The 14,076-nt window shown below is 50.8% G+C and overlaps 3 protein-coding genes across 9 annotated transcripts in view; 1 reads left to right on the plus strand and 2 right to left on the minus strand.

Annotated features, from left to right (window-relative positions):
* Ccdc9 (coiled-coil domain containing 9) overlaps nucleotides 1-319 on the minus strand; it is a 36,231-nt gene extending 35,912 nt beyond the window's left edge. For 3 of the 6 annotated variants that reach the window (XM_055615504.1, XM_055615502.1, XM_055615506.1), the window contains exon 1: nucleotides 178-317. In XM_055615504.1, the coding sequence (XP_055471479.1) occupies nucleotides 178-259 (82 nt within the window). In that variant the 5' untranslated portion in view covers nucleotides 260-317. Of the gene's footprint in view, nucleotides 1-177 lie in introns of all 6 variants that reach the window. The other 3 variants (XM_055615503.1, XM_055615508.1, XM_055615509.1) reach the window with 3 other exon arrangements.
* A 1,626-nt stretch (nucleotides 320-1,945) lies between these two features.
* Nucleotides 1,946-3,028, plus strand: Bbc3 (BCL2 binding component 3; the record flags this gene model as incomplete). Its single annotated transcript, XM_055615587.1, has 1 exon — nucleotides 1,946-3,028. A coding segment is annotated over one exon (231 nt), but the record flags the coding sequence as incomplete, so codon positions are not given.
* A 5,926-nt stretch (nucleotides 3,029-8,954) lies between these two features.
* Nucleotides 8,955-14,076, minus strand: part of Sae1 (SUMO1 activating enzyme subunit 1) — a 54,331-nt gene continuing 49,209 nt past the window's right edge. Inside the window, exons 8-9 of one of the 2 annotated variants that reach the window (XM_055615529.1) lie at nucleotides 12,645-12,714; nucleotides 8,955-9,880 (exon numbers count right to left, since the gene is read on the minus strand). In XM_055615529.1, coding sequence (XP_055471504.1) covers nucleotides 9,788-9,880; nucleotides 12,645-12,714 — 163 coding nt within the window. In that variant the 3' untranslated portion in view covers nucleotides 8,955-9,787. Of the gene's footprint in view, nucleotides 9,881-12,644; nucleotides 12,715-14,076 lie in introns of those variants that run through there. The other variant, XM_055615530.1, reaches the window with a different exon arrangement.

A 14,076-nucleotide genomic window follows, 5' to 3' on the forward strand; every position in this document is an offset into this window, starting at 1 on the left:
CCCCCTCGCTCGCTGCCCGCCGGGGAACCCCCGGACCTTCGCTCCCGCCCCTCAGCGCTGTGCACGCTGCACATGGCCCTTGCATTGTTTGCCGAGAGAGCGAGGCAGAGAGAGAGACCCCCACTAACGTCGGGTGGGGGCAGACCCCCAGCTCTGCTCCCGGGCCTTGTCCCCTACCTCCTGGTGAAGGGACAGCCTCCCAGCAGGTGTCTGTGCGCCCGCTCACTTGCGGCCAGCGGCGGTGTGTTTTAGCTCCCATCCTGGCTCTGGCGCTGACTATGGCTTCCCGAAGTCCTCCATCCCCTTCATTGGTTAACACTGGGCACATCCTAGAGACAGGCGAGAGAGGCCTGGTGGCAGCTTCCTGTAATCCCGCTTCCTCGGGGCGGGGGGGAGGGGGGGGGGGGAGAAAGAAAGTTCAAAGCCAGCCTGGGCAAGCTAGTGAAACCCTGTCTCAAAAAGAAAGAGGAAAGGGCTTTTCGAGATGGCTCAGAGAATAAAGGTGCTTGCCACCAAAACTGACGAGCTGAGTTCGAGCCCCAGGACCCCGGTAGTGGAAGGCAGCGTCTAGTTTTCTGCCCTCCACGTCTAGTTCTCTGCCTCGCACACACAGATGAATGTGACACACATACCTAAGTGAAAGGGGCTTCGTGGTTAAGAACGCTCAGGCAGAGGATCATGTCTCAAAAAACGAAAGCTTTCTTTTTCTTTTTCCTTTTGGATTTGCAAGATATGGTTTCTCCGTCCTGGAACCCAGAGGTTTCCCTGCCTCTGCCTCCCAAGTGCCGGGACTAAAGATGTGGGCTTTTTTTTTTTCCTCCCCCGACCCCCCCAGCGGCTGGCAGGAGGTGTGGCTTAGCAGGGTGCATGCTCTGCCATTATTCTTTTTTCCTCTCTTCCATGAGAAGCCAGTCCCTGGCTTGGCCCGTGTGCTGCTGCCTGGGGTGGATGCTGAGTGCTCCGTGCTCCCCCTAATTGGCTGACTAGATAGAAGCACTAGTGAGCGCTCAAGGCGGCTCCCATCCCCCGCTGCCAGCCACAGGGAGGCCTGGGCTAGTTCTGGGCATGTACTGCGTGGGGCTGTTAGTCTGACATTTCTGAAGGGAGTTGTGTTCTCTGCAACCAAGAGTGTCTTTTTCCTTTTCCTTTTTATTTTTTTTTTCTTTTCTTTCTGTTTTGTTTTGTTTATTTTTCAAGACAGGGTTTCTCTGGGTAGCCCTGGCTATCCTGGACTTGCCTTTGTAGATCAGGCTGGCCTCAAACTCACAGAGATCCACCTGCCTCTGCCTCCCAGAGTGCTGGGATCGTAGGCCTGTGCCACCGTGCCAGGCTAGAAGCTGGCTCTTACCACATTCTCCACACTGGCCTTGAACTTTCTACCCTCCTGCCTCAGCCTCCTGGGCCACTGGAATTACAGGCCTGTGCCATCACAGAGGGATTCTAGAAGCTACATCATCCCATTTCTGCCACCAGGACGAGAACAAGGGTTTCCCAGAAGCCAGCAGTGCCAAGATGCACCTTCCCTCGGCCTTGCCAGGATGCCATGCTGTTCTTAGTTCTCCCCCTGGCTTGGTTTAGAATCATGGCTGCGGGCCCATTCATTGCTCCCTCCCCTGTCCCACCAGCCTTTTGTTTGGTTGATTTGGTTTTTCCAGATAGGACCCTGCCCTTTTCGCACAAATTTAGTGAAGGTGCTAAGATTGGGTGTGTGAGCCACCAGGCCAGTCTCTCGCCTTGAACGGGCTGCATTTCAGCCCACCCATTAGAGCCCTTGTGATTTGCACAGTGGATTCCGAGGCTAGCCTTTCCCTCCTGTCCTGGGAGAGTGTGCCCTGGAGAGTGGGAGGCTGGTAAGAGGGTTGCACCGAGTTTTGGAACCAATCCCGATCCACACCTTTAGTGCCCCCACGAACTGCCTGCTGGTCCAAGCTGATTTCCACTTCAATCTCTCTCTCCAGAGACAAGAAGAGCAGCATCGACACCGCCCATCGCCCTGGAGGGCCATGTACAATCTCTTCATGGGACTCCTCCCCTTACCCAGGGATCACGGAGCCCCGGAAATGGAGCCCAACTAGGTGCCTACACCCGCCCTGGGGACGTCGGAGACTCGGGGGGCAGGATCCCTCCGCCTCCTGACACCCTGGCCAGCGCGGGGGACTTTTTCTGCACCATGTAGCATACTGGACTGCCAGCCTTGCCTGTCCCAGGGGTGGGCAAGGGAAAGCCACTGGAGCCGGGCAGCCTGGGTGCACTGACGGAGATACAGACTCGGGGGACCCTGGCCTCCCGAAAGCCAGGGGAGGGAGGGCTGACGGACTCATGGTGACCGAGGGGGCCGCCCGCCTCTGCCGCCCACCACCATCTCAGGAAAGGCTGCTGGTGCTGGCTGCCCGTTCCAGCTGCAGGGGGGCGCTGGGGGGGGGGTCCCCAGTGCGCCTTCACTTTAGGCCTGGCCTCGGGCCCCTGGTGCTTCCCCCCCTCCTCTTGGGGAGGGGGCCTGTGAAGAGCATATGAGCCAAACCTGACCACTAGCCTCCTGGAGCCAGAGAATGGGGGCCATGTGACAGCCTCCTCACCCAGTGCCCGGCCATCTTCCCTGAGCCACCGGCAGGCAGCAGCCGGTGCCTGCCTCACCTTCATCTCGGGGTGTCCAGGAGGGGTCCAGACTGTGAATCCTGTGCTCTGCCCGGGACCACCCCCCCAGCCCCCATCCATCCCATTGCATAGGTTTAGAGAGAGCACGTGTGATCACTGGCATTCATTTGGGGGGTGGGAGAGACTGGCAGAAGCCACCCCAGCCTTAGTCTCCAGGGCAAAGCGCTGGGGAGGACGTTGGGGAGTCAGGGAGGGAGGGAAGTCTCCGAAGCGGGAGGAGCCTGGGAGCGGGGAGGGACGGCCCAGCCTGTAAGATACTGTACATGCACTGCTGTAGATAATACTGGAATGAATTTTCTGTACATGTTTGGTTAATTTTTTTTGTACATGATTTTTGTATGTTTCCTTTTCAATAAAATCAGATTGAACAGTGGACACGCTTTTTTGCTAGCCTTACCAGCGGCAGGCCACGAGAGAGCCTGGGGCCCTTGGGCTCTTAAGAGGCGGTCATACTAAAAGGCTAGCTAGAGGCTGGTCTGTCATCATAGCTACTGAGAAGGCCTGAGCAGCTAAGGGAGACCCAGTCTCAAGCCACGGGGAGGGGGTGGGGGCAGTGCAGAGACGGCTCAGCAGCTAAGAGCACTGCCACACTGCCACGTGGCAGTGGCAGCTCACAACCATTTATACTGGGATCTGGTGCCCTGGTGTGCAGGCATTCAAGCAGACGGAGCCCTCATATACATAAAACAAATACACTTTTTTTTTTTTTTCCAAAGGTGGTAGGAAGATTAGGACTATCCCTCAATGAGCCCCTGTCTAGAATGCCCCAGTGACAGGCTCGGGTGTGGCTCAACAGTGCCCAAAGCTCTGGGTTCAGCTGTCCATACCACGAGAGGAAAAGGAAGGCAGGTTGAGAGAGAGGCAGACAGACTACCTCCACGGAGCTGGCACCCACTGTTGTAGCCGGCCTTAGGGTTAGCTCCTTCAGTTCAGAGGGTCTAATACTTAATCCTTGTTCCACCACGTGAACAGTGTGGCTGGGCTTCAGATTTACTGCAGGAATGAATGAATGAATGCGTGGTCTATCATTTAGAAGGCACTGCTTCAAGAGCTGGGCTCACTGGTTAGGAGACAGGCTCTGTCCACCCTGGACAACATGGGATCTAGCCTGGCCCTGGGATAAGCCGCAGGCTACGTTAGAAGTGCACCTTGGGCTAAGAGCAAAGTGAGGCCAAGCACTGCCAGCTCTTCATGCTGAGCGCAGCCCTCAGAGCCCACCTTATACTATTTTGAGAAAGGAGAGTCCCCCACTAACTTCCTGATAGTTGGCTCAATGTAGTCCTCTAACCCTGTTCTGCAACCCTGTCCTGTACCAGTTTTGCAATGAATGCAGAGAGAGGCAGATGTGCAACGCACCCTTTTCTGTTGGCCAATGATAGTAAAATAACGGAAGCTCAGGAGAAGTGGACACATGGGAGGGCGCACTGATGAGGCTGTACCCACTGCCTTCCGGGCATCTCCAGCAGAGGGAAGGGTACGTGTTCAAGAGTCCAAGTATTGCTAGGCTGCATGGCACTCAGGAGGCAGAGGCAGGCAGATCTCTGTGACTTCTGGCCAGCCTGGGCTACAGAGTGAGTAGAGGACAGCCAGGGCTACACACAGAGAGAAACCCTGCCTCAGGAGGTAAAAAACAAAACAAAACAAACAAACAAACAAACAAACAAAGAAACAGTCCAAGTGTTGTCTACACAACGGTTCACAAAACTGACAATTCTGTGGCTGGATATAGGTACATACCTTTCATCCCTGCACTCAGGATTAGAGAGAGGCAGGTGGCTCTCTGAGGTGAGTTTGAGGGCAGCCTGGTTTGCAAAAGGGAGTCCAGCACAGCCAGGGCTGTTACACACAGAGAGAAACATTGTCTCGAAAAATCAGAAGTTAAAAAATAAGTGCCAAGTCTGATCTAGGAACAACACAATTGGCTCCATGGTGCCTGGACAGTTCAAATCTGAAAATGTTCTGTCCGTTCAGGGCAGTTGAGGTAGCTCAGCAGGTGAAGAGGCCACGAGGCTTCATAAGCCGAATTTGGCCTCCAGAGTCACATGGCAGAAGGGGGAACTGAAGTCCACAAGTAGCCTTTGGACCTCCACAGAAGCACTGTGCTTTTAAAACTCTCGTTTCGTTGTTGTTTGGAAATAAGCTATACAGTTTTGATGAAGTATTGTAGTGGGCCAGGCTGGTGACATTTGTCTGAAATTCCAGTACTTAGAAACGGGGGCAGAAGGATCAGTGGTCAACCAGGGCCACATGACCCCGTCTTAGCTACTCCCTTGTTGCCGTCACCAGAATATTTGATAAGAAGCAATTTAGGGGATTGCAGAGATGGCCAAGCCCTTAGCAGGACTTCTTGTTCTTGGAGAGGACCTGGGTTCAGTTCCCAGAACTCTCAGGGCAGCTCACAACCACCCGGAACTCCAGTCCCAGCAGCTATGACGGCCTCTTCTGGCCTGTGTGTGCACTGGACACAGTGGTGCACAGACAAACCTGTAGGCAAAACAAGGAGACACACAAAAACGAGTCTTAAAAAGAAAAGAAAAGAAGCAATTTAGCTGGGCACGGTGGCGCACGCATGTAATCCCAGCACCCAGGGAGGCAGAGGCAGGCGGATCTCTGTGAGTTCCAGGACAGCCAAGGCTACACGGAGAAACCCCATCTTGAAAACCAAACCAAACCAAACCAAACCAAACCAAACCAAGCAGCTTAAAGGAAGAGGTGTCTACTGTGGCTAACAGTTGGAGGGGGCTGTCCATCATGGCAGTGAGGCCTGGCGGCAGAGCTGGAGGCAGCCAGTCACACTGTGCCCACCGTCAGGCAGCAGAGAGGCCTCCGATGGCTCGTGGCCTTTCTCCTTTTTGTCTGCAACTTCAGCCCATGGACTGGTGCTGCCCACACTTATGACGCGTCAAGCCTTCCCACCTCAACCCAGAAACTCTCAAGTTTGTCTCCTCCGAGAGGATCTAAGCACCCTGCGGTCGAGGTGATGCTCACTGTTAATTATCGTAGGTCCCAGCTCAGAGAACAAAGTGATTTCTCAGCCAGGAGTCCTGGCTACCTCCAAACAGCGGCCACCAGCAACTCCACCTCCGTCCTGTCTCGTTTCTCTTCGGCCGTTAGTACTGTCATTTCTCTTCTAGCGTCAAGTTCCTTGGACACTGAACTGCCATGGGCTACATCTGTGCAGGGGTTCTAGGTTATCTCCATGAATAGTCCTTGGTTGGAGTAGGAGTCTATTGCAATGTCTCAAAGGATCTTTTCTTTTCTTTTTCTTTTTGGTTTTTCAAGTCTGGGTTTCTCTGTGTAGCCCTGGCTGTCCTGGAGCTCCCTTTGTAGACCAGGCTGGCCTGGAATTCAGAGATCTCTGCCTCCCTGAGTGCTGGGGTGTCCAGGTGTGTGCCACCACCCCTGGCGTCTTATGTTACGAAGTTCTTTCTTGCCATGTTAGTGTGTGTGATGTATGCATGCTTGTATGTGGGTGTGGGTGTACATGCTGAGTCATTTTGCTCACCCTTTTCATACTTTTTTAGGCTATTTTCAATTCAGTAATCCTGATCTCCGTTTTATTAAGTCTATTGAGTACATTTTCCAGCCCTAGAACATTCATCTGGTTCTTTTCTACCACATGCTGCTGATTCTGCATCTAACAGGAACCTGTTCCTTCTACTTTGCTTTCAAGAGTCTCACGTAGAGTGGCCGGGCACTCAACTTGCTATGTAGTGGGGACCTGCCTACCTCCGCCTCTGGCAGACTACTTTTCCTTTGTTAAGGATCCATACGCATGTGTGAATGCCTGCATATGCACGTGTACCACCCGCATGCTTGGGGCCTGCAGGGGATGGACAAGGGCATCAGATCCCTTTGAGTGACAAATGGTTGTGAACGGCTGTGTGGGTGCTGGGAACTGAATCCAGGCACTCAGTAACATTATTATTATTATATTAGGTTTTTGGAGTCAGGGTTCCTCTGCGTAGCCTTGGCTGTCCTGGACTTATAGACCAGGATGGCCTTGAAGTCAGAGATCCACCCACCTGCCCCTGCTGGGATTCCAGGCGTGCGCCACCATGCGCAAGGTGCGTGATGGAGGTCCGAAACGCACTTGCTGAGTCTGGGGGGAAGCTGCCCATCTGCAAAGCTTCCCCGTCAACAGTCCCATCCCCCACAGGGGGTGGGGAAAGTGGATACAGCCAACACATCCTGAAAGCATCTCACATTTCTCTCCCAAATCCCGAGTTCAGCCGTGAGGGCAGCTGCTAGGATTATGGTGCACTGAAGATTTGTTGCTGTTGCTTATTGTTTGAGATGGGTTCTCACTGTTCAGCCCAAGCTGACTTTGAAGTCATGCCTCAGGAGGAGCTGGGAATACAGGCACATAGTACTATTACACTGAGCTTAAATTGAGAGGATTTTGATGGCAGCAGAGCTTGCTCCTGAAATGACAGTAAAATGTCAGTAAACTGCTTGCTGCCAATCTTGATGAGTCGATTCCCAGGACAGGGTGGAAGGATAGACCCACCTTGCTACTAGAAGGTGTGGTCTAGATAAAGGTGGGCTTTTCCACTTAAAACGACTTAATTAAGACCCTTCACAGGGGCTGGACAGATGGCTCAGAGGTTAAGAGCACTGGTTGCCCTTCTTGAAGGTCCTGAGTTCAATTCCTAGTAACTGCCTGCTGGCTCACAAACATCTATGATGAGATCTGGTGCCCTCTTCTGGTGTGCAGGACATTGTGTATAATTTTTTTTATTTTTTATTAGATCCCTCACAGGTGTACCCAGCTGCTTGGATTTTAGTTAATTCCAGATGTAGTCAAGTTGACAACCAAGAATAGTCATGACAAATCAACCCCTTGTTAACTTGATACACAATTCTACCTATGTCATGTTGAATTCCCAAATAAAAGCAGTAATGGGTCATAATACCACCTAACAGGATATAAATATCCCCTGGACAAAAGCATTATAAATGCCACAGGCTTTGTGTTTTTGATTCAGGGTCTCCACTGTTGTTCTGGCTACAACCTTGAACTCTCTGTATAGAGCAGGCTGACCTCAACATCAAGCTGACTCTGCCTCCTGAGCGCTGGCACTGAAGGCGTGCTCCACTATGCTCAGGTGCATTATAAATTTGTCTGTTCTCTGACCTCAGCATCAGCACTGTGGTACGTAAGCCTATATACCCATCATCCATAAACAACACGCATAAAAATAAAATTTGAAAAAACAAAAAAACAAACAGTAGATAGACAGATAGGCAGTGGTGGTACACCTTTAATCCCAGCACTCAGGAGGCAGAGGCAGAGAGCAAATTCCAAGACAGCCAGGGATACACAGAAAAACCCTGACTTGAAAAACAAAAACAGAACAAGAGGTAGAAAGGCAAGCCTGAGCATGTGAATGAGTTACTGCTTTATTACTTTTTGAGACATGGTCTATATAGTCCTAGCTGTCCTGGAACTCATGATCCTCCTGCTTCCACCTCCTGGGTCCTGGGAGCACAGGCACACACCACCTTAGCCAGCTTTGGGTCTATCTTTTGTGTAGCCTGTCTCCAGCATGCTTTGAGAAGGGTGGATAAAGATGGAGGCACTGTGTGGCTCTGGGCAGCTCACCCTTGGCCCCTGCTTTAACTTCTGTGCCTCTAAGGACCAGATCTGTCCCAAGAGTCTTGTGCACTTTCTAGATTCTAGAAGCTACGAATTATTGAGAACTTAAGGCTATCCACGTTATCGTACTTGTAATCTGGAGGTACCTGGAACTTGAAAGCTTAGTGACAGTTCTTGCCCGGGGCTGGCAGCTTCCGGACTCCCCAGAGGCCCACTCAGTGACTCAGCCTGTGCGATCTAGAGGTACAAGCTGTAAAGTTTGTTTCATGTAATTTCAGGAGTATCTGCTCCCCCTTGTGACCAAGGCTTTACACTGCAATAGGAAAGGTGTCCTGTGCCTTTCCTACCCTGGTGCCACAGGGTACACCGAGTGGGAACCGTGTGTTTTGCACCAACTTGTAATCTCACTGTCTCAACCTCCCAGGTGCTGACATGACAAGTGTGGTGCTGTATCTGGCTCACAGTTCCGTACAGCATGTGGACTCTCATGGCTGAGACCCTCAGCATACAGGCCAAAGTCTAAGCATCTGTGTGTTCTGTCTGTGCAGCCTAACTGCTGCATTCTCAAAAGGGTGAGGGGAACAAGTGGTGGGACTGGAGAGAGCAGGAACCCTTGAAGCACGAGAGGGTGTGAGAGTCTTCAGGTCTGGGGAAAAGACCAGCTAACCACAAGTTTTTAAAATAAAGGAGATAGGCAAGCTTGAGAGAAAGTCATTTTATTACTATTCCTCACTGAACAAGCAAGGGAGTCTACAAACTAGAGAAAACAAGCTGAGCCCACGCCCCAAAAGGAAGATCAAACCAACCTGGCCCTCCCCTCAGGAGACCTGGGTGGCCAACATGAGGAACGGGGAAAGGATGTGGCCCCATCCTGACCCTGGAATATGTCTTTTATATTTTGAGACTGGTTATTGGTACATTATGTAGACCAGCTTGGCCTTGAAACTTACAGCAACCCTTTTGCCCCTGTACCCCAATTTCTAGGATTACAGGCCTGCATCATGGCCCTTGGCATTGAACCTAACTTTTGGAAATAAGCAGGTCAGGTTGAAAGATGACTCAGCCATTAAAGGTTAGGCTCATAGGCTCACAACCAAAAGATAAAAAAAAAATTAAGTTCTACTAAGGTGTAACTTTGCAAGACAACTGGGTGACAGCCTCTCCCTTCCAAAATCCAGGCTATAACCTGACGATGGATCAACAGAGGGCTGCTTTCAGTCCTTCAGTGAGAAGTACACTTCCATTGGGCGTCAAAGGCTCTGAGCGTCACACCCTGCTGAAGTTCTGCTCCTTCCTGTTGATGTATGGGAGTAAGCCCAGAAGGTGGCAAGAGGCTCTAACATCACCGAGAACGATGCTCTTGCCAAGCATTGCCAGTCCCCAGTGACAGCACAGGGGGCGATGCCAGAGGGGCGCTATGCAATTATCACACTCAGGGGGCCAGCAGGCAGGTCCCTGACGGCTGCTTATCATCCAGACAGGACCTCTTGGGATGAGGACAGGTGTCACAGTGGACCTGCATACATTTTGGGCTCACTTGGGACCAAGGCACTCCACAATTCCACTTCCCTTCATGCCATCAAAAAAGAAGAAGTTGTTGTGAGGAGGATCTCGTTGAGACAAGGCCTGGGGAGAAATGAGAAGAGGACTCAGTTTCAGTGTAAAGAGACTCCAAAACAACAACAAATTAGCCTTCTAAAAGTGGTCTGGGAAATAATGAGATGAAAATTACAAAATAAGGGCCAAGAGAATGCTTGGGCTGGAGAGATGGCTCAGAGGTTAAGAGCACTAGCGGCTCTTCCAAAGGTCCTGAGTTCAATTCCCAGCAACCACATGGTGGTTCACAACCGTCTATAGTGAGATCTGGTGCCCTCTTCTGGCAGGCAGAACACTGTATATACAATAAATCAATTCAACCAACCAACCAACCAACCAACCAACCAACCAACCAACCAACCAACCAACCAACCAACCTTCTGCTTAAGCCAGGCAGTGGTGGTGCATACCTTTAGTCCTAGCACTCAGGAGGCAAAAGCAGGCAGATCTCAAAGTTTGAGGCTAGCTTGGTCTACAGTGCGAGTCCAGAACATCCAGAGAGAAACCCTGTCTTGGAGATGGGGGGGGGGAGAGAGAGAGAGAGAGAGAGAGAGAGAGAGAGAAGGACCCCTACGCCCACCCCCACCAGCACTGGTGGTGGCTTAAACAGAGGTCACCAGCTTCAGTGCTGAACAATATCGAGTTCAATCCCTGGAACCCCATGCAGAAAGAGAACTGAGTCCTGCAAGTTGTCCTCTGACCTCCACATGTCACTCGCACAAACACACACATAAAAATAACAAAGATAAGTAGTTCAATAATCAGTGTTTGCTACAATTCTAATCTCTGTGAATTCAAATCCACTAGGACTGCATAGAGCAGGTAGAGCTACACAGTGAGACTGTCTGAAACCAAACTAAAGCATATACAAGCTGTTCAGGGCAGGGTTCATTTTCTTTTTATGATTTATTTATTATGTATATAATATACTGCCTGCATGTCAGAAGAGGGCACCAGATCTCATTATAGATGGCTGCGAGCCACCATGTGGTTGCTGGAAATTGAACTCGGGACCTCTGGAAGAGCAGACAGTGCTCTTAACCTGAGCCATCTCTCCAGCCCAGGGCAGGGTTCCTGAACTGGCCTCCTAAGCTCCAGGCAGGTCCTCAAACAGCTCTGATCACCATCCCGTTCTTGGACCACCCCCCACCAGGGTATATTCTCAGTAAGAGGAGTGGCTGTTCCCAATGGAGGAGACCACTGTGTACGGATGCCACAGACACAACACTCCTAGAGCCTGGAACCCAAAGTCTGGCTCTGCTGGCTGGGCTGGGCTCGGGCTTCTGGCCTTCCGGATCAGTGTTCTAGTGCTGCTCAAGTCATGTTTTAATGTGGAGTCTGCTGTGGCTGCTTGCTTTCACTACTGCCTCTACCACTGTGGGCCCAAAGTCATGAACCACAGGGATGACTGACGACTAAAGCCTCAGGACAGTGACTGGCTAGAAGGATGCAAGGAAGGAAGAGAAAGCTGATCTGCAGGACTTTCACACTCACCCTCTAACTCCTCCCGCTTACTTTTTATAGGTTGCTCAGAGACAGGGCCTCAGATGCAGGCCCTCCTGCCAGCTGGCTGAAGTGTGGTAAGCAGAGGGAGTGGAGGGGATGAAGGGACAGGGCACAGGGTGAACATGGGGCAAAAGGTAAAGTGCTTCCCGAGCAAGATGGGGTACGAGATTCCAAACACACCCAGCAACCAAGAATGTAGAGTGCTCTGGCTGTCTGGGGTAAACAGAAACAAGATGCTGAGCAACAGCTGTGCCCAGCAGGCAGGAAGGAGGGGGCAGCATTAAGACAGGGATGCACAGAGGCCATCACCAACAATGGTTTCCAGGCCACCTGCCCCAACCTCCAGTCTACACCCAGGACAAATGGTGCCATGCCAGTCTCTGGGTGACATCTACAGGGCAGCATCTAGAAGACTCCAGGCTCTCCTGCTTCTACAGCCCTCGGCATCTACAGTGTACAAGTGGGGAGACTTGGGCAAGTGAGTTAGTCTAGAGAGGCAGTCAACAAAGGAATGAAACTTGGTCTCAACTTTACTTGAAGAGTCCTGGGGACGTCAGCCAGGCAGTACGCTTGTCTGCCCACAACAGACATGGATGAGCGTCTACTACAGAGACTTATGCAGAGAAGAGCTACCACAGTGGCTCATGTTCGTAACCTCAGCACTCAGGAGGCTGAGGCACAATGACTGATTGACAGTTCCAGGTCAGCCTGATTAGAGATCGAGATCCTGTCACAAACACACACTTTACCACTGAGCTACACCCCAGCCCTGCATAAAACAAATTTAACAAAGTTAGGCAAATACTGAATTTTCCGAAGGAAATAAAACCTACTTTAAAGTTTGCCAAAGTTTTAGCAAACCAAACATTCTAGAAAGGTTACACTAGTTCCTAGACCTCTTCTTTATGGCATTAACTGTCTGACCAGTACAGGAGGTCACAGGTGGCTGCTGGCAGAGTATGTGCCCCACAGACACTGAACTAACAGGGGCGCTCTGACACCATATGATGGATGCAGGCTAAGAGCACAGGTGTTGGGAGTCTCTCTTCTATTTTCCTTAGATAAAAATCATAATCTACTCACAGAGCTGATGAGCAGAGAAAGTGGCAGCTAGAGGAAGTATCCAAGGCCACTGTGTTGCTCCTGGGCCGTGGATGGGCTAGGTACAAAGCCAGGGTAGGCACCCAGGCTGAGGGGCAAGAGAGCAGGCAGGTCTGACCCAGCCCTTGGCTCTACTAGTGTGTAGTCAGGGTACGGGGGTTGGTGGTTGGCTCCACAATGACTTTACCTTCACAATTTCCTGTGCCAAGATCCCTCCAACCACAGCACATACCGGGGCCATCTCAGAGAAGCAGTACCTAGAAGACAGACAAGTAAATCATACCACCAGGGTACAGGAAGGTGGAGGGGTAGGAGTCAGGGAGGAGCTGTCCTGGATAAAAGTCCCAGCCAGAGGGCAATGCTGGAGCTGGCATCCAGGCGTGAAAATTAAATTTGACCCCAGGGGCTCCTAAGTGGGCGGAGAGACCTTTAACTTTGGAAAGCATGAATTCCTTCACATGATCTTTTTTTTTTTCTTTTTAAGTTCAAGGAAAGACTATATCTGTGCCTCCTAAAAATAAGGCCCTACAAATACCAGATGTGTGAGTGCCCCAGCACATTCTCGCAATTCTCCTCCCAGCACACGGCAGTGGTTCTTCTGTATGCTATTCCCAGAACCATGGGTGAGCAGGCTGTCACATGCAGGAAGATAGAAAACATGGGGTACAGCACGAAGTTTGTACAACCCTCACAGGAAGCAGCTCCTTCCTTCTGGGCCTGGCTGGGGTGCTCAGGACAAATCTCAGAGTCATCATTCAAGGGTCCAAAGCACTTTCAACCACAGGCTCCCAAAGGAAGCTGCCTGCCTAGTTCCCAGTCTAACACAGAAGGGCCAGTTAGAGGAGCAAGTGGGGCCATCAGGCTACTCTGACCCTCTCACACAGGTACTCCTGCCTTCTAGACATTTATAGACCACCCACACATAATTCAAATTCAACTACCATTTTCCAATCGAAAAATGGGTATCATGGAACTGCTATCATGGAACCATGCACCAATCACCCATCTTGGTACTGAGCTCCAGATGTCTCCTAAAAAGACATGTGTATGTACTGCTAAAATATATTCCAGAAGGGCCTACTGCAAATTAAAGACCTCTACTGCACATGGCACACAGAACAAAACAAAAAACAAGACTGTAGCTCAAGCTGGCACCAACCTTAGAATCCTCCTGCTTCAGCCTTGGGAGTGTTAGGAATAGAAAGTAAGAACTATGCTGGGTGTGGTGGCACTCTCCTGTAATCCCAGAACTCAGGGAGGCAGAGACAGATGGATCTCTGTTAAGTTTGAGGCCAGCCTGGTCTACAAAGTGAGTCCAGGACCTCCAAGGCTACACAGAGAAAGAAACCATGTCATGAAACAAACAAAATAATTGTCATATAAAGTTATGAATGTTTATGAAGTTCTGACACTATAAACACATCCTAACAAAGTGAAGGTAAAAGTTAATAGCTACACATACGCAGTGTAATACCTTGATGTAAAAGTAACATAGTTCCACTTAGTAAAACAGAGCATACAGTATACTGAAAAGAGGCAATTGAATATCACTATGATAGTTACAGAAATATATGTGTGTGTGTGTGTGTGTGTGTGTGTGTGTGTGTGTGTGTGTGTGT

Source organism: Psammomys obesus, unplaced genomic scaffold (genome assembly GCF_907164565.1).
Source record: "Psammomys obesus unplaced genomic scaffold, mPsaObe1.curated_primary_1811, whole genome shotgun sequence".
NCBI lineage: Eukaryota > Metazoa > Chordata > Mammalia > Rodentia > Muridae > Psammomys > Psammomys obesus.